Source organism: Peromyscus eremicus, chromosome 5, assembly GCF_949786415.1.
Source record: "Peromyscus eremicus chromosome 5, PerEre_H2_v1, whole genome shotgun sequence".
NCBI classification, from domain to species: Eukaryota; Metazoa; Chordata; class Mammalia; order Rodentia; family Cricetidae; genus Peromyscus; species Peromyscus eremicus.
This window is the reverse complement of record NC_081420.1, coordinates 4,976,400-5,001,441: the sequence shown is the minus strand read 5'-3', so window position 1 is coordinate 5,001,441 and position 25,042 is coordinate 4,976,400. Positions and strand designations below refer to the sequence as shown.

Here is a 25,042-nt window from a genome sequence, read left to right as displayed (position 1 = left end):
GTTTTGCACCTGGGGAAAGGGCAGAGTGGTACAATGAGTGACTGGATTTGAAAGCCACCTGGCCTGGTTTTAGTGTAGCTGGCATTGGTGATACAAGAGATCTGCTCCTCATGGCCAAGTGTAGAGTGTAGACAGCTGGGAACTTGAAGACCTTGTTGAGATGTTGCCTCTTAAAGGCCACCAGTTTAAAGTGATTCATTGGGTGAAGTTGTGTCAAGGAAAGGGACTAGTGTGACCTACAGAAGATAGGGGATGAACAAGTCTGAGCAGTGATCAGATCCACACAGGATTACAGATGGAGAGCGTTGGTAGATCATGAGAAGATTATTCTTATCATCATCTCCATGTTTAGTGAGATCTCACATCAATAGTGCTGAGTCCCATGAAAAATCAAGAGCAGAGTCACTGGTTGGCTCATAAAATATTCAAGAGTTATTTTTGACACTCATATCCATTTGGGGTCAGAATCCCACCTTCTTATTTATGGGTTAGAAACCAATACCATGGATCTTGCTTACCTGGCTATGGTGAACAATCCTTTTATCAGAGGAGGAGAAGGCCCTACCTGACCAGAAGGAAAGCTTCTGTCAGGGCTACAGTGATGGAGTGACAATTGTCACTTTATCTACTGTCCTTCAGAAGCGTGTCCTGTCCACTCTGTCTTGTTGCCTAGGTGATTGCTCTATTGCAGGGCTAGCCTGCTTTGTGATGGTGAGACCTGTTTGTGATTAGAACTCTTCACTGTAATAGTGAGTTAGTCTAAGTCACATAAGTGATGTGGCAGAGCAAAAGGGAAAGAGAAGCCCGGAGATTTGAAGCAACGGCCTGTTTGGACAGGCTGTCCCCTGCAAACAGGGTGAAAGTCATACTCAGGTATAAAAAAAAAAAATAACTCTAAGCTATGTAATTGGTTAATTCTGGCTCAGCTCTGGGATTAAGATCAGGTGAGTGTTGTGGGCAAAGGTGATCCATGCAAAGCTACCTTCGCTCTTGCAGTGAATTTGTTCAATGATAAATAAGAGGGCAACCATTCTCTTTATGTAAAAACCTCCTATTTCCTTGGTATTTTTTCAACATCTTCTAAACATACAGACTTCCTGAGCATGTTGAAATGTAATTTGAATTATGTCAGTTTGATTTACCAAAGCCCTACAAGAGTACATGAAACAAGGAGTGATTGGAAGCACCACCCAGACACCCTGGTTGTCGTCGTCATTCCCATTAAATCTTCCTCTTAGTTGAGAGCTTAGCTGCCTGCCTGTGTTTGCTGTGGTAAATCTCTAGATGAGCGAGCTTCTTTTGTGTCTTTGTGGGAGCAACAGCTTCGGAACAAAGCCAGATAGTCCAACTTGGGACCGTGGTTTTTGTTTGTTCTTCAGTAAAATTTTTTATTTGTGAGTAATTTTAGATTTATAGAAAAGTTGTAGACAGAGTTTCTAGAAACTTCTGCCCAGGCTTCACAGTGTTGACATCTTCTGTTACTATGATCTGTCTGTCACATGAAGATGGGGCACTGGTGTGTTACAATTCACTGAACTGTAGGCTGTATTTGGATTTTGCCATCAACAGCCTTTTGAAGCTCTTTGGGGTGAAACTTGATTCACGTGAAGGCCCAGAGTTTGAAAGTTCTGAAAAGCAGGTCTGTGTCCTTTGAAATTCACACATGGAAGGGCCAGTTTTAGATGGATTTTGATGTGTTTTCCTTTGAACATTCCTCTGTGGTGCTAATATTTGGCTGAACTAAACTTCTCTTATCCATGTGGCCTCATTTTAATGCACCAAGTTGTTAGTTTTGTTTTCTGGCTTGATTGTAATGGGGGGGGGTTTCTCTCAATTATTAAAAAAAATTTATAAAAAGTAAAAATTCAACTAAATTTTTAGTATATTTTATTTGTGTGTGTGTGTGTGTGTGTGTGTGTGTGTGTGTGTGTGTGTGGTGAGTGTTGTGTGTGTGTGTGTGTGTGTGTGTGTGTGTGTGGTGAGTGTGGAAGTCAAAGGACAACTCATAGGCGTCACCTCTTCTTTTCTACCACTTGGGGCCTGGGGATGGAACTTAGGTCATCAGGCTGGACAGCGGGTGCCTGGGCCCTAAATTAAGCTAAATTTTGTAAAGTTGTTCTTCTTCCTCCGTGTTTCTGGTACTCACTTACTTGTTTTTACTATGTCTTTAAAATAAAAACATGGGGCAGCAAAGATGGCTCAGGAAGGTAAGCGTGCTTGCTGCAAAAGTGGGATGACCTGGGTTCAAACACTCAATGTCCATGTCAGAGCTAGTCATGGCCTCTTGTGCTTGTAACCCCAGTGCTGGGGAGCAGAGACAGGTGGATCCTGAGAACTTGTTGGCCAAGCCACCTGACTAAAAGGGGGAACTTCAGACTCAGTGAAGGACTCTGTCTCAAGACATAAGGTGGAGAGTGATGGAGGGAGACACCTGGAGTCCCCTTCTGGCACCTTCATTCGTTCATGTAAGCAGCACAGACCTACAAACACTGAGCATGCCCATGGATGGGCACACACACACACACACACACACACACACACACACACACACACACTGAAAAAGGAAAAGCAAGCAAACTGTTAATATCTGCTTTGAGAAAAGACTGATTTATTTTTGTCTTTAACTGTTTATTCAAAGGCCAGCAATCAAGGAATAATAAATGAAAGAGAAAATTATGGAGACTTGGTCTTGGGTGACATTAGACATAGATGACCCTGGTGGGCCATAAACCAATGTGACTAATTAGAGATTGACCTCAGTCAGCTGTGGGATGGAGTCTTGCTGGGTATTTATGAGATTCACTGTCATAGCATTCAGATAACAACTGTCCTTAGATTTGATTTCTTTCATTTTTAACTACCCGAAAACTGAAGAAACAAATAAAAGAAAGAAGAAATATAACCATCATATCCCTGGTGGTGCATTCCACATTAAGGACAACAGAAGGTCAAGTTTGACTTGTTATTCCTTCAGCATTTCTGCTGTCGTCAGGTAGTGATTTGTGACGGTTAGCGCTCACGAATCTTTGTGGTGAGAATTAATCTAATTTCACTGGTGGCATTTCTGATGATTATAAAAAACGGAAGGAGGAAAGTCCAAGTCATAGCATGAATGAGCAGCCCTGGTCCATCTGATACTCTGGTTCCCTGTGGGGTGTGTCCCTCATTCATCTTAGCTTTCTTAGATGGTTGCTGTGCTTAGGGGTTTATTTTAGGAGACAGAATGAAGAGTACAGAAAGAAATCAAAATATAAATAAAAACAAAAATTCTCTACACTAAAAATTTGCAAAGTTTGAATTAGACAGACAGCCTGGGCATAGGCTGAGTTTTTAATCACTATTTCTGGATAGGTGAAAACAGTGCCTGGTGTCAGACATTGTGCTTGGAGGAGGGTGTGCCTACAGGAGCTGCCGGCTTGCTTCGGCCCAGGGTGCCGTGTGTAATATCTGAGGGAGTGAGGTTGGCACTAGAGAGACTCAACACAGCAAGGCCTCTATAAAATGTCTTCAGATCTCAGCATCTGTCCACAGGGACCCACCCAGGGTGATGTGTGGAGTGACAGGTGCTGTCTGATCTTTAGGTGTCTACAAGACCCAGTGCCTTCCAGAGATGTTAGCTACTGAAAACCTGGCCTAGTTCGTAAAAGAGAGATGGAACTTGGCTAGGTTCCAGACATTGCACTCGGCCATTTTGGGTCCTGCCTTTAAGAACTGAGCCCAGTTCTGGCTAGTTTGGCCTGTGTTCAAAGTGGAAGATGCAGCTGCCAGCTGCTGAATGAAATCGAGAGAGCTACAGTGTTTGTCTGTCTAGTGCACTGAGGAGCACAGCTTCTGGAAATCATGCTAATTTTATCTCATCTTTGGTTTTCACTGTCCCTGTAAAATCACCTTCTAGGAGCAGTCGTCCTTGACTCCTGCATGGTGGTCTTGCTGTGTGTTAGAGTCAACTGGGGACTTTCAAGCAGTATTTCTGCCTTAGTTCAGTTTAGTGACTGTTCCTGAGGCTTGACCTAGCAGTTCTGACTTAGTGGTTCTCAGGCTAGCCTTTGGCATTTCTCTTTTTAAGACCAAGGGTAAGCACCTGATCTTCAGGAGAACCCTGAGCTATCTGCTCCCGAGTGGGTCACGGCAAGAATTCCTGTTAAGAACCAGTTTGCTATGGTCTGGAGAGATGGCTCCGCAGTTAAGAGAACTGGCTGCTATACCAGAAGACACGGGTTCTATTCCTAGCGCCCACGTGGTGGCTCACAACTGTCAGTAACTCCCATTCCAGGGGATCCTATGCCCTCTTTGGCCTTTATGAGCAGCAAGCATGGATATGGCAGACATACATGCAGGCAAAACACCCATACACATGAAGATAAATTTAAAAATAGTTTATCACTTCAGGGGTAGAAATTAAGACTGGGTTTGATATCATGGCCAGGTTCCCTTCCTTTTTGCCTAAGTTCAACTGGGGGTTAGACCTGGAATGTAGCTAGAGTTTTTTTTTTTTTTTTTTTTTTTTTCTGGTCCTGCCTGACCCACAGTCAGGACAAATCTCTCTCACCCACCAGTCCCGCAGCCGCTCAGACCCAACCAAGTAAACACAGAGACTTATATTACTTATAAACTGTATGGCCGTGGCAGGCTTCTTGCTAACTGTTCTTATATCTTAAATTAACACATTTCTATTAATCTGTAAGTTGCCATGTGACTTGTGGCTTACCAGTATCTTAACATCTTCTCATGGAGCGCTGGCAGCATCTCTCTGCCTCAGCCTTCCACTTCTCAGAATTCTCCTCTTTCCTTGTCCTGCCTATACATCCTGCCTGGCTACTGGCCAATCAGTGTTTTATTTATTACCCAATCAGAGCAACACATTTAACATATAGAACACCCCACAGCACTGGAATTTCCTGAGGCTTTAGCCCTCTTGTTCCCCAGGTGGGTGGAGTGATACAGAGAAGGAGGACAGTCGCTTGGTGACCTTAGACTTGATAATGTTCCAGGGCATCAGTGGACTTTGTTCCCAGATGCCTTTGTGTGTTCTTGCAAAATCTTTTTTCTGTAGTCCTCATGACAGGAGCAAACACATCTCTACTTTTACTAGCAAGATTAACTCCCTTTTCCACAAGGAGCTTCACATTATTGGGGTCCTTCTGTATTTCCAGGTAGCTTAGGACATGAGAGTTCCCACAGAGACTTTCCCTTGTTGGTGCCATATGGTCCAAGGGGAATACCTGAGATCCCTGAAGCCAACTCCTTGAGGAGTACAGGTTGAAGCAAATGCTACTCACACCCATGGCCATTGTCAGGCCTGGTCCTCTATGCCTGCCTCTTCTAGGGAACACAATGGATACCCTCAGAGTGGTTCTGTGAGGAACTAGTGGGTGAGAGCAGTTCACAGCACTTCCTGAAGAACCTTTAGTAATTCCTTCCTTGTTCTTCCACCTGGAACCACTTATCACCAGAAGGTGAGCTGGATGACCCAGGTACAGTTTTTAGCCAGTTTCTCTGTGAATTCTGCCTCTGAGTGCCTCACATTCACTTTGATGCTAGTTACTAAAGCCAAAAGACTGTTTTCCCATTGCCTTGCGGTAGAATCTGGGCAAGTTCGAACAACCTGTTAGCTCTCTCTGGAGGTCTGAGAAACAATGCAGATACAGTGACTTCTTAGGACGGTGGTAGCAGCCACTTGTCTCCATAAAAGAAAGTGCTCAAACCATCGGTCAGCAGTAAGTGAAAGTCCCAACCTTTGGTTGCTTCCCCAGCTTCTCTCTGTGGATGCCTTTATCCTGGCTCTAACCGAGAAACTTTGACATCCCAGTATTTGGCAGGACTTGCTGAAGATATGTAGAAGTATAGGTGATGAGAACAAAGGAATTTCTTGACTACTTCCCTTTGATGAAAGCCACTGATCTGAGAATAGCAAGCGGGGTAGATGGGACCTTTGAGATATGATTTGAACCTCTGACCAACTCCTGTTCCTGACGTCCCTCTAGACTGATTTCTTCAGACCTGGTGTCTGAATTTGAGATCTTAAGTTTAGTTTGTGCTCTGCCAAAAGGGTGCTTTGGCATGGAGGAGAAACTGAGTTAGGGTTTCTCATCTGACTTTATTCCCATATCTGAGCCAGAATTGACCAATTAGATAGCTTAGAGCAATTTGTTTTTTATACCAGAATGTGACTTTCTCTCTATCTGCAGGGGAAGGTTTTAGTAGCTACTTAGAAGGCAGCCTCGGAGCCATGCATGTCTGAGGGTCTGGTGCTGTACCTAACAGCCAAGAGGCAGGCACTTGTCCCCCTTCAGCTGGGCACTGAGCATAGAGAGCGGAGGCTCATGCTTCTCACTTCTGCTGGCGCGACTGGGGGAAAACTCTGCCCTCAAATGCTTCTGTTGCACACTGGGTCTTCCCTCCCTCTTTGTTCAGAAGCTTGGGCTCAATGGGACTTGGCCACTTTACTGTGTAAGCGCTCTAGAATCTACCATTTAAAGAGAACATATCTTCAACATTTATCTCTTAAAAAGGATGGGTGAGGAGGAACTCCTTGTGATGTCTGAGGTTGTTCCCTTTATGTATTCCTTTTTGGAGTGGGGCACAGACATATGCCACTGGAAGCAGAACCCACTTCATATTCTTATAACATTTTTTTTTTTTTTGCAGCTGTGGCCAGAGAGACTTTGCTCTCAGTATTTGGGTATCTAGCTATTGCTTTGTTTTATTGAAAAATTGTTGGGTATGATGCCCACTAGTACCTGTTGACTCCAGTAAAACTTTGCAAGGTATAGACTAGGATTTCCCAAACTTACTCTGTGTGCTAAACCCTTGGGGATCCCGCTAAACTGCAGCTGTGAGTAAAGGGATACGGAAAGGGGCCCATGTCCTGTGTTGCGTTGCTAATGAGCTCCTGACACTGCTGGTTCATAGACCCCTCCTTGAGTAGTGACGATGCTTCAAAAGGATCTATGGGAGGAGCTATTCAAACATCCTGCCAGAAAATTCCACTGATTCATCCAGGATAGCCAATTGTAATACTGATTAAAATGTCCTATGATTGGGTTTGCAGTAAGCAGGATAAATTCCACGGATGGTCATGAAGGCTTTAGAATGGGGAGCAAAGTGGAGACCTACAGACACATGTATCTCCAGCAAGGGGTTAGCTGAGGCGCCTCCCTGACTCTGGTGTATCCTATTTAGCTTACAGGCCTGAAATAAAGACTCATCTCAGGTGAACTTGATCCCGCATGTGGGTGTCATTGGAATTCAATCCCACATATAGAAAAATCTCTTTATGAGTGGCCGGATGTGCACGGAGACAGAATAGAGACTAGAAGTAACATGGGTTTCTTTTTAGGGAAGCCTTGAAACAAAAACTAATGGAAAAATAACTTTCCTTTTGCCACAAGGAAGGAATTTGGACCTGTTGTGAGTAGCTTCCGACTAAATAGCAAAAATTCTGAGAACAGTGAAGGTCAGGTGTTTCTTGAGCGTGAGCACGCCGACTGAGTGAAAGTCATCTCACCCATCATCTCATCCACGTCATTACAAAAGAAATTTAGTAAGTTCAGCAGACTTTGTCAGAGCACTAGCTGGTGACTCTCCTGTTTTCAAAGCTTGCAATTCTCTGGCCCACTCATTCAGGAAGAATGTCACAGCTCAGAATGCTCATTCACACGGCAGTGGGAGTTAGTGACTTCTGCTCCCTGATTCGGAAGCAGTTGTCTCTTATGCAAAATGCATGTCAGGGACAAACTATAAATATTGGAAGTGTTTTCCCACAGTTTCTTCCAGTGCTGTTTTGTCAAAAGATTCATGAGATGGGGTGAACTGGTACTCCACAGTGCTTAGAAGGCCCCAAAGCAGCAGATGTAGGTATGCTGTGTTTAGGCCCAGGAACGCACTGAGTAAGTGTCTCTCAAAGTTAGGAAGAGTAGAATGCAAAGTCGTGCTGTTTCCTTAGGCCATAAATCAGGACCCATTTCTTGTCCTGGGGCTGAAAGTGCAGAGCTCCACATACTTTCCTGCCAAAAGAAATCAAGAATATGGTTTAGGCACAAGCATGTGATAACCATGATAGTTAAGCTTCATCGTTACAATTCTTTGCATCTCCAGAGTTGTAAGATTAATTGCTTACACCTTTAGAGGCTCCGGAGAGCTTTCCACAGCCATGCTCCTACCCTCCCTTCCTGTGGAAGACCCTGTTCTTACAGGAAAGAGGAGATTCGATGCTCTCAGCAAACTGGTGGCTGAGAAAGGAGTAAACCCTCGTGTCCTCAGACTCTGGGCTCAGCCTCCTCTGAGGAGGGCGGCCCGGCTGTCAGAGTCAGAAAACTGCTGATCTAAAGCAAGGACTCCCACTAGAAAAGAATACGTGTTTTGCTCTTCTTATCACACGAGATTCTTTGGAATATTTTTAAAGATCGCAGAGTCTGCAAAATAAAATGAAAGGAAAAGACTTGTTTGAAGAGTATTTGAGGGGCTGGAGAGACAGCTCAGCAGGTAAAAGCATGGATGACTCAGCAGGTAAAAGCATGGATGACTCAGCAGGTAAAAGCATGGATGACTCAGCAGGTAAAAGCATGGATGACTCAGCAGGTAAAAGCATGGATGACTCAGCAGGTAAAAGCATGTATGACTCAGCAGGTAAAAGCATGGATGACTCAGCAGGTAAAAGCATGTATGACTCAGCAGGTAAAAGCATGGATGACTCAGCAGGTAAAAGCATGGATGACTCAGCAGGTAAAAGCATGGATGACTCAGCAGGTAAAAGCATGTATGACTCAGCAGGTAAAAGCATGGATGACTCAGCAGGTAAAAGCATGTATGACTCAGCAGGTAAAAGCATGTATGACTCAGCAGGTAAAAGCATGGATGACTCAGCGGTAAAAGCATGGATGACTCAGCAGGTAAAAGCATGGATGACTCAGCAGGTAAAAGCATGGATGACTCAGCAGGTAAAAGCATGGATGACTCAGCAGGTAAAAGCATGGATGACTCAGCAGGTAAAAGCATGGATGACTCAGCAGGTAAAAGCATGGATGACTCAGCAGGTAAAAGCATGGATGACTCAGCAGGTAAAAGCATGGATGACTCAGCAGGTAAAAGCATGGATGACTCAGCAGGTAAAAGCATGGATGACTCAGCAGGTAAAAGCATGTATGACTCTTGCAGAGGACCCAGGTTCAGTTCTCAGTACCCACAATGTGGCTTACAACCATCTGTAACACCAGTTTCAGGGGATCCGACGCCCTCCACTGACCTCCACAGGCACAGTACTGACGTGGCGCACAGACACGAACGTAGGCAAAACGCTAAGACATGTAACAAGTAAATAAATCTTAAAATTAAGGGTGTTGGAGAGACAATGGCTTAGAAGAAGGAAGCTCGTGTCCTCCCGGCCCCGGCTGCAGTTTTCATCTTGGTGCAGAACACAAGACGGCTGATTTCATGCTACTTCTCTCTCCCGTGTTTATTTTCTTACCCTCTGAGACTAGGTTTCTACTGAACGTTAGAATCTTGCAGTTTAACAAGTCAAAATAATTTATTCTGACAGATTTCCAAAAGCCCAAAGATTTACTCATGAGGTGTGGTTGATACTGGAAGCTAAAATGGAGCTGAGAGTGCTGGTGTGCACACCTATAATTCTAGTGTTAGGAGACGGAGGCTGGATGATCACTGCACGTGCAAGGCCTGCGTGAGTGAGACACCACCTCAACAACCCGCCCCCCCCCCAAAAAAAAACCCTAAAAAACTCAAAGGGAAAAATGATACACAAAATGAGAGAGAGAAGGCAGGAACTTTAGGTCATATAACATGTAATGAGGGTGTTGGTAAGTGTTTTAGCTTGATAGAGTCAAGAAAGAAAAACCATGATTTGATCTTGGCCATTTGCAAGCCTCATGCCCTGAGCACCATCTTCTGTAGGCACAGGCACTTCCAGTTTATTCTGGAGCTTTGATGGCATGTGTCTGTGGCCTTCATACAGCCAACTTACCCTTTGTAAGTTCAGGCCACCCTGGTCCTCTGATCTCTTCCTATAACTTCTGATAGCAATCCCTCAAGTCAAAGTGAACATGCCCACAGCACCTGAGAATGCTCTTTAGGAACCAGCACTCAGCCAGGATCTCAGCTTGTCCCTGGTCCTCGGTTTCTTTTGGCTGTGATACTGGCATCTGACCGTGGAGCTATGGGAGTGGCTGCAGAGGAAAGAAACAGCTGCTATGTACACAGAACTCTAGGGTGCAATGAGGAGGTGCCTGGATTTCCATATTTCCATGTTGGACCTTGAAGCACATGTGCTATATGAATCGGGGCATTTCCCACTTGATGGGCTGGACCAGGATATGATCAAAGATACCACAAGATGCTTCTCCAATCCCATCGCAAGGCTGTGACTTGGGTCCGATGCTCTTCATTCATCTCTCATTCATTCTCTCTTGGTGGAATTGTTTTCTCATGCTTGTCTTGCCTCATTTATCTACCAGTGCTGAGTGTCCACAGCAGTCCCCAACTTTACCATTGCAAACTGTATGTAAGAGTATAGAATGAACATTATTTAGATTTCAGTAAAAGGAACCAGTTAGAAAATAGACTTTAAAATAGTTGGATATCCAGGTGTGGTGGTGCATGCCTTTAATTCCAGCACCTGTGAGTTTAAGGTCAGTCTGGCCTACCTAGCAAGTTCCAAGCCAGTCAGAGATACACAGTGAGACTCTATCTCGTAAGAGGAAAAAAATATTGAATATTTTCAATATTTGTCCATTGCCAGAAGTGTAAAGACAATTGTTAACTTATTTTCATGAACTTGAGTCCATGTGTGCCCCATGTGCCCAGCCTGAGCCACTTCTGTGCTGTGGAATGTGACTCACTAGGTCTGGTTACAACATCAACCAAAGTGGTGATGTTGCTCCTGCGCACTCTCATTGCCGGGACCATCATCTCACCCCGAGCTTTATGACTGACAGTGGAAGAGCAGTGACAGGTCTCTTGGATGTGGAAGAAGGCAGTTGGAACAAGAATACTGTTTTCAGCAAGTTCGAATGTGGCCTGCTTGTTTTGTGGTTGATCTTGGTGGCAAGGACATGATGAAGGATCATGAGTCTGGAAAAATGCACCATCTTCTAGGTTGTGATCTAACCTGTTTATTTATGATCCTACATGAAATCCTACTTTTCCTATATCCAAAATCTGCTTTGTTGAATTTATTTCATGTTCTTGGATCTTCCTAAGCACTTTGTGTGAGGAGTGTTTGGTGGTGTTCCCATGTGTGAGAGTGTTTGGTGATGTTCCCATGTGTGAGAGTGTTTGGTGGTGCCCCGTGTATGAGAGTGTTTGGTGGTGTCCCATGTGTGAGAGTGTTTGGTGGTGTTCCCATGTGTGAGAGTGTTTGGTGGTGTTCCATGTATGAGAGTGTTTGGTGGTGCCCCATGTGTGAGAGTGTTTGGTGGTGTCCCATGTGTGAGAGTGTTTGGTGATGTTCCCATGTGTGAGAGTGTTTGGTGTTCCCATGTGTGAGAGTGTTTGGTGTTCCCATGTGTGAGAGTGTTTGGTGTTACCATGTGTGAGAGTGTTTGGTGATGTTCCCATGTGTGAGAGTGTTTGGTGGTGTCCCATGTGAGAGTGTTTGGTGGTGTTCCATGTGTGAGAGTGTTTGGTGGTGCCCCATGTGTGAGAGTGTTTGGTGGTGCCCCATGTGTGAGAGTGTTTGGTGGTGCCCCATGTGTGAGAGTGTTTGGTGGTGCCCCCTTCTGTCATGAGGTTTATCACATCACATCTGGATGCCACTTGTAGTGATGGAGGCCATTGAAATTTATGGTCCAAGTAAACATGACTCAGAATTCTACCTTTTTAAAAATGGAGCTTTAGGTGTAAAATTAAATGGTATTATAATCCCACCTTGCTGTGGGACAATGCTCTTGTACACTGTAAAGATTTGTCACTCCTATTGGTTTAATAAAATGCTGATTGACCAGTAGCCAGGCAGGAAGTGTAGGTGGGGTGACCAGATTAGGAGAATTCTGGGAAGAGGAAAAGAGAGCCGGAGTCACCAGCCCGACGCAGAGGAAGCAAGATGAGAATGCTGAGCTGAGAAAAGGTACCAAGCCATGTGGCTAAACATAGACAAGAACTATGGGTTAATTTAAGAGGAAGAGCTAGTTAGTTGTCAGCCTGAGCAATAGGCCAAACAGTTTATAATTAATACAAGCCTCTGTGTCTTTATTTGGGACTGAACTGCTGCAGGACCGCATGGAACAGAAACTTCCACCTACACCACCTCTCCCATTTGTGGGATCCATAAGGATTTGAGAACATACAAGGACATTAACTGCTCCCAGCATTCCCAAAACGAGTCCCATATCTAGGGAGAAACCTCGGTCCTGGGTGAACTATATGCATTTGTCTGGGACCTCTCTAGCTTTGAAACTGAAAGTCCATTATCTTAGGCATGTCCCTCACTCATGTTTATCTGGGATGGTTCATAATCCCAGTACAAACTCTGTTTTTCCTACTTACAATGGGACACTACAAAGTTATAAACCAAATTGGTGAGTATGAAACAAGATATCTCACATTCTTTGACCCATTAATAAGAGTTTGAAATTAGAAATCTCAGACTCTTGCATCCATACAGGAATAGAATTGTTTTGTTTCCTCTGGTCTGGGGACTCTGACCCAAGACTCTTCTCCTGTGAGAGTCTGGGTAGTCTGGTCCTTGCTTTTTTCTTGTCTCACTTTGGAGTCTTGGCTTGAGTGTGCTTAGGGTGGTTCTACAGCCATGCTGGGTTGGCAGATGTAGGAAAAGGATGAGTAGGGCTTGGAAAAGGGTTTAGGGGCAGATTGAAAGAAGAATCACGGGCACACAAAGTGACATCTAGAGGGCAGAGGCCCTAACAGACTCAGACTGTGTGTTGAGAGGACAGTGAGAAGACAGCAGAGGGGGGAGGATCTGAGAAAATAGCTGGAGGAGCAGCTTGAAAGATGACTTGCTCCCTCGGAGCTGTGGAACTTTTCCCCAGCAGGGAGTCAAAAGTATCACTGTGGAGGACAGCATTTGGTGTGAGGTCTCTCCAAAGGGAAAAGGCTCGAGAGGATCAGTGGATGTCTTACAAATGACCTCAGGAGGTGCCACTCTGGGACTTCTCACTGCTCAAGTCACCAGATGACCCCAGACTGCCTGCAGGGCAGCCCACAAGCCACCCCTTTACATGGTATTGTAATTCTAAGGAGAGATATTTTGAGTTTATTTCAAAACTACTTCAAAATGATATTGGCAGTGATAAAAGTCATCAAAATGTAATTGAAATTTTCTTGAATGATTGATTTTATGTGAATTAACACAGTGTGGCCATAGGTGGCTGCAGGGTTTGTATGCTGTGCATTTGTGGGTATTGCTGTTCACACAGACTCCAGTGACGGGTGCATAGAAAGGTGCACTGTGAGTCAAAGGCAGCGTCCTTGACTTGAAGCACATAGCCACCCATTTAATTCCTCCTCTGGAAAACAGAAATACTCATACTGAAGTATGCTACAATTCTAATTTGAACACGAGGGCCATTTTCAGTCGGTTATTCATTTAGACCAGCCTTAGTTATTATTCACTGGAGAACTTGTGAACTGAAAACTGGCATTTCTCACTTTGTTTTGATGTTATTTTTCTGCTAGGGGCTCAAAAGTGAAATGAAAACTGAGTAAGCTTTATGGCCAGAAGTTTTCCTGTTGATAGGCAGAGGCTAAAAGTGTAAGGAGGCACTGAGGGGATTAATTTTGCAATCACTTAAATGTTAGGATGAAGTTTATTTCCAAGCTCACTTTCTTACAGACCCAGGTAGCTGTGCTCACAGATATTTTGATCAAATTGGTGATTTCACAACCATGCAAATGAGAAATCTGTTATATGTTTGTATTTATATGTGCTTGAAAATTTATTTATAATCTCATACTAGTCAATGACTTTGGTTGGGGAATATATTTTATGTTTCTGTGTTGTTAGGATAAAGAAACCCTAGACTTGTCCTTGTTCCTGGAGAGGAGGGTAGAAAAAAAAAGCGTTCCCACAAGGCTGATGACATGACCCAGATGGAAATGGTTCTGGGATATATGACCTGACAGTAACTCTCGACCATCAGAGAATAATAGAAGTGCTATGAAAATTACCATCTTTGAAATAAAAATAGCCAAACTATGGTTCATATAGCCAACTGTATAATGGAAATAGTGCAGGAGAAATGGCCAAAATGAACTAATTTTTTACAAAGTGATTTCTCACTTTTTTGATTTTGTGGTATAGAATTGGAGGAAGGAGGAAAGAGCTTTATCTATAGGGAGGTCAGAACCCCAGCTCTTATGTACTTGTTCTTCGAGACAGTCTATCTGGCTATAAAAACTTCAGGGTATAGGTAACATATTTTACTTGGTAAAGCTAAGCAGTGTTTAACTCTAAAATGTACTTACAGCTCTTTAATGTCCTTTGCTTTTCAGAGACAAACCCAAATTATCCTGAAGATCTCTATGAAGGTAGCTATCATGTTTCTTCACTCTGTATTTTTTCAAAATGTTTGTGTATAATGAAATAAACCAGCTAAAAAAAGGCCTGTAAGCTGAGTTAAATACACATTTTTAAGTGCTACATGGGCCAAAACAACATCTCAAGTATCACCCAGTATTGATGGCTCTTTCCCCTTGGTACATGCAGTGCCTGTAAATAGCACTTTCTCTCCCAAGCTCTCTTCTTGGAAGTAGTAAATCCATTCTGCTCTTACAGACATTTTGTTTCCGTAATTGAAAACTAATTACCTGTTTAAAAGCCATGATAACCAAGGGAAGGGAGGTGGATCACCTTCCGGCCATGACAGGAAACACATATGAAATTGTTTCTTGTATAATGCAGAAGGCCGCTCATGGACAGAGCTTTAAAGGGAGGGCATCCCTGGAACAGCTCGGCCAGCCACTGGGCTGTGTCGTCAAGACTCATTGTCTCTGCTCCACATTTTACCATCCACTGACCAGCTTTGCTGGGGACTGGTTTCCTCTGTGGTGTGAGCTGATGATGCTTTGGAGGGACTGACCCAGCCATGGTCCATCTAACCTTCCTTACTGAGAAGCAGGATTACATAGTCTTGACTTACTAGACCCATCCCTGGAGGGCAGACTAGTTTCCCTGGGAATGGAGGGGCTTAAAAACCTAAAAAAAGTGAAGTCCTTTTAGGAACGTGGAAGAGGAGGAATCCAAAAGCTGTGTGAATGGTGCTTAGCTGCTCATCCCTACTCTACTTTTTGACTAAGTGCCAAGGATGCATTGATTGATGGGTATAAACTCTTTAGTGCAGATTCCCAGACCACCACTGTGATCACAAAGCCTCCGAATTTAGAGAAGTGACAGACTTAGTTTCAAGATTGGGACTCAAATTAAAAATGATTAAAATTAGATTAGTTAGAATGTTATATTTTTAAAAGTCCTTTGTTCTTTAACTTTTCACTTACGTTCCTGTTTGGGTCTATAGCATGCCCTTCATAAACAATGATCATATTCAGTGTGTACTATGCAAAGAAGATCTCCATTGGATGAGCTATAGACCATCGTATGCTTATTACATGTGTATTTAACTCCTGCTAATTTTAACTGGGAATCATGTTGCCTTTCTCTGTGTATGCATGCTAATCTATATTTCATCCAAGTTGTGGCTTGATTAATTCTTGTGTAGGTGATTTGAATATGTATTTTTTTATTCAACATGCTAGGAGTTTAAGAAAAACATGTCTCAGATTATCCCATACAGCATGAGGTTTGAACAATGATTTTTTTTTTACAGTTTAAAATTATGTTTTGAATTTTTCAGAACTTTAAAACTTTAAAAATGTCACCTTCCCAGTGGCCTCGGCTCCCACTTTGGGCATTTTGGCTAAGATGTCATGGTTTAAACTAAAGACATTTAAAATGGTCTAAATTTTGCCTGGCTACTTGGCTATACTACAAAGAAAAATTAGTAAATAAATGATGTGTGCTTATGTTTGAAATCAGTGAGTTTTAAGATATTCCAAATAAACATTGTTAAAATCCGAGTTTTGGCATTAAGAATACAACAACAAACAAAGAAAATAAGTGCTTTTTCTGTTATTTTTTTCACTCACATTCAAAGGAACATGCTGTTAATAAAAATGTAATTTGAATTGTTTGCCCTGAAGCCAGCACGATGATCCTACCAAGGGGAATTAGGCTGGGGCTGAGTTAATGAAGTGTCTTTTGCCGGATGAAAATGAGGGGCACTGTTCCTAGTTAGAGCTGAAACACAGATACTTACAAGCAACATGTCTGCAGTTGGTTTGCTAAGAATTTTCCGTGATGGGTAATATTAAGAACAAATACTTTGATTACTTTGTGAAAATTAGTCACCTAGTCCATGTAAACTAAAACTGATCTAGAACATGCCAACCAACTTTGAGATTTATGGCAACAAAGACATATCTGTGTGACTAATTATTGTTGGCTTATTCATTATGGAATATTGGTGTTTCTGTGCTCCTTCTAAAAATTCCTTTGTGGACCCAAGTTCTACACTGATGCTCACACCAGGCTGCATCTTAAGCCCTTGTCCTGTTCTCCAATGAGATGCTCCTGCTCAGAAACCAGTGTTTTCTTACAATCTGGGTTATTGTGTGGCTCTGACTGCTTCTTTCCACGCGGCATAAGCCTCATCATTTCACTCTCCTGCTGACATTCCGCAGCTTTAAAACTGACAGCCAGATCTGCCCTCCAAAGATTTTCATGTGAAAAATGTCCATGGCTCCTTTTCTTGGTTGTTTTAAAGATGGCATTAATAAAGGGATGCTTCCCTAAGAGCAAAGGAGAAATCTTAAAGCGGGTTTAGAACGACCAGTAGAACAGTGATGGAGAGATGGAAACTGGACACTATATTGGTTTTGTGCAGTTCCATCCCCATCATTCATTGAACCGAGCAGCCAGCCACATTCCTGCACAGCCAGGCTGTCCTGCCAGTGATTAGGACTCTCTGGATCTGTCTTGCCTTGTGCTGGGTCTCACTGTGGCCCTGTGCATGTCAGCAGCCGATGACTTCATATTCCTCCTCTTTCTCTTGTCTCCAACTGAAGACTGGACTGCAGCAACTGACATCGGGGATACTACAAACAAAAGCAATGAAATCCCTTCCACAGATGTTGCTGGGGAAACCAATCCGGAGCATCTCTCGGTGAGTGGGGTAAATAGCTGCCTCCTGGGTTGGTTCTGACAATTCTGGATGCTCATATGCTGGAGGAATTGCCACTTTCTCCATAAGACATGGTTATCATTCAGATGTGAGCAGGCCATCAAAGATTGGAGGGTCTACTAGAAAGACCCAGAAACAGTGATATAGAGATCATGCAGCCTCTGACATGTGCTTTTCTGGTAGTGCACCACATATTTAATTTTTCTTATTTTTTTTAATTTTATGTGTATGGGTACTTTGAGTGTGTAGCTGTGCACTGTGTGTGTGCAGTGCCAGAGGAGACCAGAAGAGGGCATCAGATCCTCAGGTCCTCTGGACTGGAGTTACAGAAGGTTGTTTGTGGCCATCTGGGTGTTGGGAACTAGACTCAGGTCTTCTTCCTCCATCCTCAGAATCATATGTTCATTTTATTTCTATGGCTGTGTGAATGTATACCTGCAAAAGCCAGGAGAAAATGGAGGCCAGAAGAGAGAGTAAGATTTCCCAGTGCTAAGCCACCTGATGTGGGTGCTGGGCATTGAAGGCTGGTCTTTTGAAGAGCAGCTGGTGTTCTTACCTGTGGAGCCATCTCTCAGCCCCATAGTAAACCACTTTTTAACAGTTAATTCTGTTTAAATATCTATCCTTTACAATTGGATTACTAGGAAATCATTCATAGTGAATCACAACACTTCTATTCAGGGACCACACTTTCACATCTATCTCCTTCATTTTTTAAAAATAAAATTTAGGATGTCTGCCAAACAGAAATCCAGTTTTTTTTTTTTTTTTTTTCTGGAGAATGTTATGGGAAAAAAAAATCAGGCCCATCTTTCAGACAGAGACTCTGGGGATGAAGTGGTATTGGACACGGCCTGTGCAGGGTGATTGGCTTATGCATGAAGATATGAGGAGAAGGGCATTCACTGGGTGTGTGAACAAGAGCTTGCAGACTGGGAAACAGGAAGCAGGTGCTTCACTGGAAGGCTCAGGCTGGTGATGAAGGTCTTGAAATAGTCCCAGGTGATCAGCCTTATTCTGTAGAGAATTGCCATTGAAGGGTCTGTGGTTTCTAGGACTCTGTGGTGGGACCAGTTTCGAATCATGTTGAGTTTTCCTCACACACAACATGTCCTGTGAGCTCTGATTTCTTTTAACCCTGAATCCACCATCTCCCCTTCTGGTGCCTCAGCTGCTAGCTGACCCAGGTTCCGCAGAACAGGACCTGGCTGCAGTTCCTCATCAGCTACTGTTTTCCCCCATTATGGTTTGCAGACAGTGTCAGGCCTTACATTTATAACCTGACTTGAAAAACTATCCAAAGAGGAATAATACTTTGTGACATGAAAGTTCTATGAAGCTCAAAAATTTTAATTTATTTTATGTGGATGAGTCAGTCAATCAGACTAGGTTGCTAGTAGCCATTATAGTTGCAATGCCTTCACAATACCTTCAGCGTTCCTGTCAGCATGCCGCCACATAACTCTTCTAATCTGATGGCCTTCCTTGTAACCAGAGACTATTTATGCATCAAATGTCTAAACCATACATAATTGGAATCTAAAAAAATTCCGTAAAATGGCCTTTTAGCTCACACAGAGGTCTCTATATGCCTCTGAGTTAGAAAATGCAGCTTTTTTGTCATTGTTGTTGTTTTGTTTTTTCAAGACAGGGTTTCTTAATGTAGCCTTGCCTGTCCTAGAACTCACTCTGTAGCCCAGGCTGGCCTCGAACTCAGAGATCCACCTGCCTCTGCCACCCGAGTGCTGGGATTAAAGGCATGCACCACCACTGCCAGGAAGAAAACGCAGCTTTTAACATTGGTTATGCTTGCTGTTTTTGCCTTCCTGTGTTACAGTTTGAACATCATGAGTCAACCACACGCAGCAGTTAGCATACTCACTCTGCTTAGGTGTCTTAGGTACACTACCAAGTTTTTCAGATGGTGAAATAGGAAATCATTTGGCAAAGAACAAGAATTGAAACAATTTAGCAGGGGAGGCAAGTAGCAAGCTCTGCAATGGAGTCATTCTGGCATCACTCTTGTTATGCCAGGGTAATGCACTTGGTCCCTTAGAATAAAAGGGGGAAATGTGGTGATACTTTATTTGTGCTGAAATGTGATATTTTATTTGTATGTTAAATAAAGTTGCATGGTGTGTGTGTGTGTGTGTTTGGGTATGCATGTGCCTCAGTGTGTATGTGTAGGTCGGAGGACCACTTCCCACTGTGGTTCCAAGGTTCAAACACAGGCCATCAGGCTTGCAGGAAGCAAGTATTTTTACCCCCTGAGTCACCTGGCTGGCCCAGTAGCCACTTTTTTTTTTTCACTGAAAAGGACATGTTCTAAAACCTCCAGCAGATGCTTAAAGTTTCAGGTAGTTTTGAAGCTTGGCAGTGGCTTTTCCTATACATAGCCATAATAAAGTTCGGTTTACAAATTAGACATGGTAAGAGATTACAAACACTAATAAGAATCTAACAATTATAACAACATAGTATCAGTTTTTTCCTTGTAGTCACTATTAAATAGAACAAGGACAACTTGAACACAAGCTCTCTGATGCCACGACAGTGTTTCTTATGAGTAAGAAGGCTAGTGATCAACCAACACATGAGTAGTTCCTGCAGTGTGCATATGTTGGACACGTTCGAAGGAGATGGATTTGGTTAGAACAAGGTTGTCCACCACCAGTCACGAGGGAACTGCGGTCACTGAGTACATGTAGGCTGGTGAGGCTCACCCTATACCCAGAGTTTTGCTGAGATTGTCTCTGGAAGAGCAGAAAAGCGCTAAAGCGGCAGAAGGGTCCCTTATCAGAGTCTTGCATGATGCTGCCATTGCCAGTGCCCTTTCAGAGCTTTGTGACTGACTTAATGCTGTTTTTATCTGACACCAGACAGTGACACTGTGGAGGGATTAGCCTTCAATCTTTATTTCCCTGCCTTCATTGTGAAGCATATACTTGGTTGTGAATAAATTACAGTTTTTAAAATAGCTGGACAGACTGGTTCAATTCCAAGCTCTGTGACCTTGGGATGTTTATTGACGTTTGATGAGTTTTAGTTTTGGTAGTATCATCATTAACACCATCTTAACTATTGTGTTATTTACTGTCCGAGCTACTGTTCTTAATTCACTGTCTGCATGAACTCATGGAGGATATACAACCACAAGGCAGAGAGCTATTAAACATGACGATTATGAGAAGCAGAGGGGCACACCTGAATTTCACACTCACAGAGAACTCAGCTCTAAAATATCTATAGTCTGCAGTGTCAGCATATGCTATGCTGCAGTAACAAACATCCCCACATCTTAGTGGCTGAACACCACAAAGATGTCTCTCATGCTTCATTATGTGGATTGTTGGGAGTCTCTTCACCTTCGCCCTGACTGTAGGACCTGGCTGACACACAGCTGCCCTTTGGAGAGTTGATTTTCCTCACAGTGGGGTGGAGGCAGGTAGAACAGGGTTTCTCAGCCTTGACACTGTTGGCTTTGGGGCTGAGTTATTTAGGGACTCTTTCCTGGCCATGGCAGATGGCTAGCAGACTCCTGGCTTTTATCCACTAAATAAATGCTTGTAGGACCACCCCAGCTCCCCACCCCCATCAAAACCTCAAGGGGCCAAGAGTCTTTCAGTGACAGCACCATCGTTTGTTGATAAGCATGGCCTTTGACTAAGACCTCTGATTGGCAAGGATATTCTCCACCCTTCCTTAAAACCAGTCTCAACTAGTGTTGAGAATGCACCTAACCACAAGGAAGGCAAGGAGTGCATTTTCCAGAGAAATAGGAGCCAAGATCAATTTGGTAAGGAGTATTAATGATTACCTTAGCGGGAAAAGTAATACTGCTTTAAGGGATATCACACAGAGTGAATGACACTTGGAGTTTAAAATTTTTAGTGACAGTTAGGACAGGAGTTGATAAGCACTGTCAAAGTGCAGCATCAGTTTTTAATGAATAAAGCTTTATTAGAACATGACCTTGTAAATTTGTTTTCACATCTTCTATGGCTGCTTTCAACTTACACTGCTTAGCTGAGTTCTTGCTACACAGGCTCTGTGCCTGGCAGAGTCTAAGTTTGTTCCATCTGTTGGAGTATAATAGAAGTCTGCCAATCCCCTGAACCTTGATGAGCTGGTTAATTTTTGTGACCTGACACAAACTAGAGTCACCTGGAAAGACAGACCCTCAATTGAAGGATTGCCTCCATCTGATTGGCCCTGAGGGCATGTCTGTGGGGCATTTTCTTGATTGATGATTGATGTGGATTAATTGTGTGTGGAGCCATGTTGGTGGGTGGTTTGGGGATGTATAGGAAAGCAAAATGATGAAGCCATGGGGAACAAGGCAGTAAGCAGCGTTCCTCCACACGGTTCCTGCCTCAGGCTCCTGCCTGGCTTCCCTTGATGATGGACTGTAAATTGTAAGATGAAATAAATCCTTTCTTCCTGGGTTACTTTTAGTCATGTGACAGTATCAGAAAGCCAGCTAGGACACTCGGACTAAGCAAAACATAAAGGCGATACACAGTGTGTCACACTGTCACATCTTTGTTTCTACAATGTCACTATGTCCTTCAAGTACAAGATGATCATAATGTACCCAGAGGTACAGTGGTGGCAGTAAATACTGAGTTTTTCATTGTCGTCTGTCTTAGGATTGTGACAGAATTCACACAGCTACTCTTCCTACTTGCATAATGCACAACTTGTAATTCCATTTTAAACATAAAAAGTCATTTTCTGGCCTGTATCATCCACACAGAAAAGTGTACGGATCAGTGATGTCTATCTCCAGCTGGACATACTGCAAAACACCACCCTGTTTCCAGCATGCCCTGGCTCCTACAAGCCGTGGCACTAACTTAAGAAGGGTGTTCTCCATGAACAACTTTTAAGCATGTGTAAAAGTAATGAGAATAATAAAATCAAACCCAGTGTAATTTTCACTAGCATCAAAATATTAATATTTCTACATCCATCACCTTTTCCTCTCCTTCCCCTTTCCTTTGCTCCTATGTCTCTAGATGGATGGATGAATAGATAGAGGTAGCCATAGATATGATTATTCATGTGGTATCAGTTAGAGGTCTGTTTATAAGTGTAACATGCTTCTTCCTTTGTAGAGTAGGCATCACAGTAGTAAATGTTCAGGAAATGTTAACTGCCATGATCTCCACTGTCATCTAAGTGCAGGGAACGGTTTTGCAAGGTCGTCACAGCCTCGTTCTCTCTCCAGGTCTATGCCGTGGTGGTAATTGCGTCTGTGGTGGGATTCTGTCTGCTGGTGATGCTGCTTCTGCTCAAGTTGGCAAGGCATTCCAAGTTTGGCATGAAAGGTAAGCAGAGCCATGCTTATTTTGCTTTTTAAGTGGACTCATTTTTGGATCATGACTAATGCTAATTATCACTAAAGGAGGAAGTGGCTGGATTTATGATGACTGGTTTTTAAGTTGGGAGAACAGCAACAAGGGTATAATACTACAAATCAAGACAGAACAAAGTCGTGATTGCTCAACACTACTCACTTTCCTGTGAGCACAGTTGTCCCAGGAAGCATGGACTGGTTTCTCAACTATGTACTAGCTCAGCAGTGTAGGCACGGGACAGTGCTTGAGTGTTCCTGTTGTGGTCAGGTGAGGCTCAGGGGCAGGGTGACATGTGCCATGGGCACATGTGCTTCTTTCTGTAGTTGTATATTGAGGTTCTAAGCCTTCTGTCACCTGATTTCTTTTGCTATTGCTTTCCTGTGTTTTCAGTTTGGGAAAATTAACACTGTCGGATGCAAAATAAGAAAGCCACCATGGTCCAGTGAGCTTGTGCATGGACTGTTTTTTATTTAAGTGGAAAAATTCTCAGGGCTGAGAACTGTGTTGCCATGAGCAGATAATTGATAGTCTTTAGGCCAGTGAATTGTGTTTGGGGGTGGGCATGGGGAGATACTTGAATAAATGCTTTTATATGAAAGTGAGGAGTTCCTGTGACGACGTTGAAGCATTTGCTGTGGTGTTTAAGCCTATGGATTGGCTGCTGTGAGATTATTGTATTTTGTGTGGTCTGACAGCTCGGTACTCTGAGTACCTAGGAGGGAAAACTGTAAAGAGGACTTGGTGGAGGATGGGGTCTGTGGGTGTTTTACCTGTGTGCTCAGTGGGAATGACTAACCCTGCTTGTCACTTGGAAAGGGATGCTTAAGCAGCAGTATCTTGGCCAGTGTACATGGGCCTAAGACGGATGATCTTTCCTGTTGTTTCGTCCCCCTCATTCCTTTGGTGACCGTGATGGAGATTCTCAGTTGTCATCTATTCAGACATAAAGTAAAATGTGATAAAACCCTTCCATCTCTTAGTTTGTGGACCTCTGATGCTTCCTTAGGAGAAAAGTCCCTTTTCTCTAGTAAGCGGTGAGACTTGGGAGAAGGAATGTACTGAGTGGCTGGAGTCATTGTAAAGTGGATTTTGAGCCTAAACAGGTGCCAGAAACTCACAGGGAATCAAGGATTACAGGGCTTCTCCCAGAGTTCTGAGGTAGTCTGGTCTGTGTGAATGAGAAAATTGGTATCTGAACAGTGTTCAGGGGCTGTTCATGCCCTGAAATTAATGCCCGAGCCGTGAGAATCATTAATCCTGGTCGTGAACGTGGGCTTCCACATCTCTCCTCGTATGACAGTGTGGAGTTGCCATGCAAACCAAGCAGCCTTTTCTCCCCAAGCCACCAGGCTAGACCAGCTGTGTGCTGTCCACATGCCGGGTATCCACCATGAGCATTTATGTTTCTCACCCTTACCGGTGCTTGATTTCCTAAGGGGTGTTTTGAGTGCGTGTCCCCCAAGCACAGCTTGCACTGGAGAGTAGCGGGCTCTCGAGGCTGAGGCTCCTTTCTTGAAGGATTTGACTCCAGGGGTTTCATCTGTGGATTCTTCTGAGAAAGAATATGTCCAGGTCTTTCTGGGAGCTCATTAAAAGTGCTGGGAATGCTGGGAGTGTAGTCTGGGAAGTCCTCCTGATGCTGTCCAGGAACGACACACTGAAGAGAAGTACAATAGGAGGAGAAAAGGTAGATGTTCATTTCTAAGAAAGCTGTATTGCATACTGTAACCCCAGAACTGAGAGCAGACAGTATTTTAAATGGATAATTTGGGTGATTACCACCAAATGCCTGCATTTTCTGAGCACAGCGTGAGGGTATTGTTAATGAATTGGGAGGAAAAAGTTGCTTGTCCTTGACCAGGACAGTCAATGACATCTTCCAGCAGTCACAACTATAGGTGTGTTTTTCTCTCTTACTCCTAAACATAAATAAAAAGTACATTGACAATGTCTCAAAGGCTTGTGTTCCTTTTGGGAGTAGCTAGGGTTTTATTTTATTTCTGCTTTCATTGATGTATCAGTCTGTGGGATGGCATGCACAAACTGACCCCGATCTGAGGTTATTGCTTAACAAGGCAGATGCTGAGTCCATCATCTTTTGGGATCTAGAAATTAAGATGGGGCTCATGTATCAAGCTCAAACAAAACTGAACATAAAGTGGTGTTTAAAAATTAATGTGTTAATGCACTTCCAATGCTATTAGAGTGAGGATTATGCTCAAAAACATACGTCCTAAAATGGGAAGACTATGCAAACATTATACTCCTGAAATAATCAGACAATATGCCAGTTGCCAGTTATGGTTTCTTAGGAGCAATAGAAGAAACTGCATAGCCTTGGCCAGAAGTGTGGACTCAGAGAGGGACCAATGGCTAATATGCAGGTGGGCTATTACACATGAAATTTATACTCTTATAAGCTTTTTGGTGAGGTTTAAACCCCAATATATTGCCTGTCTTAGGAACAAATCAAGA

The 25,042-nt window shown here is 43.3% G+C and overlaps 1 protein-coding gene across 2 annotated transcripts in view; it reads left to right on the top strand.

Moving 5' to 3' along the window:
- Nucleotides 1-25,042, top strand: part of Ntrk2 (neurotrophic receptor tyrosine kinase 2) — a 341,393-nt gene that overhangs the window by 56,492 nt on the left and 259,859 nt on the right. For both annotated transcript variants that reach the window (XM_059262791.1, XM_059262792.1), the window contains exons 10-12: nucleotides 14,464-14,499; nucleotides 17,092-17,189; nucleotides 22,438-22,537. In XM_059262791.1, coding sequence (XP_059118774.1) covers nucleotides 14,464-14,499; nucleotides 17,092-17,189; nucleotides 22,438-22,537 — 234 coding nt within the window. The remainder of the gene's footprint in view (nucleotides 1-14,463; nucleotides 14,500-17,091; nucleotides 17,190-22,437; nucleotides 22,538-25,042) is intronic.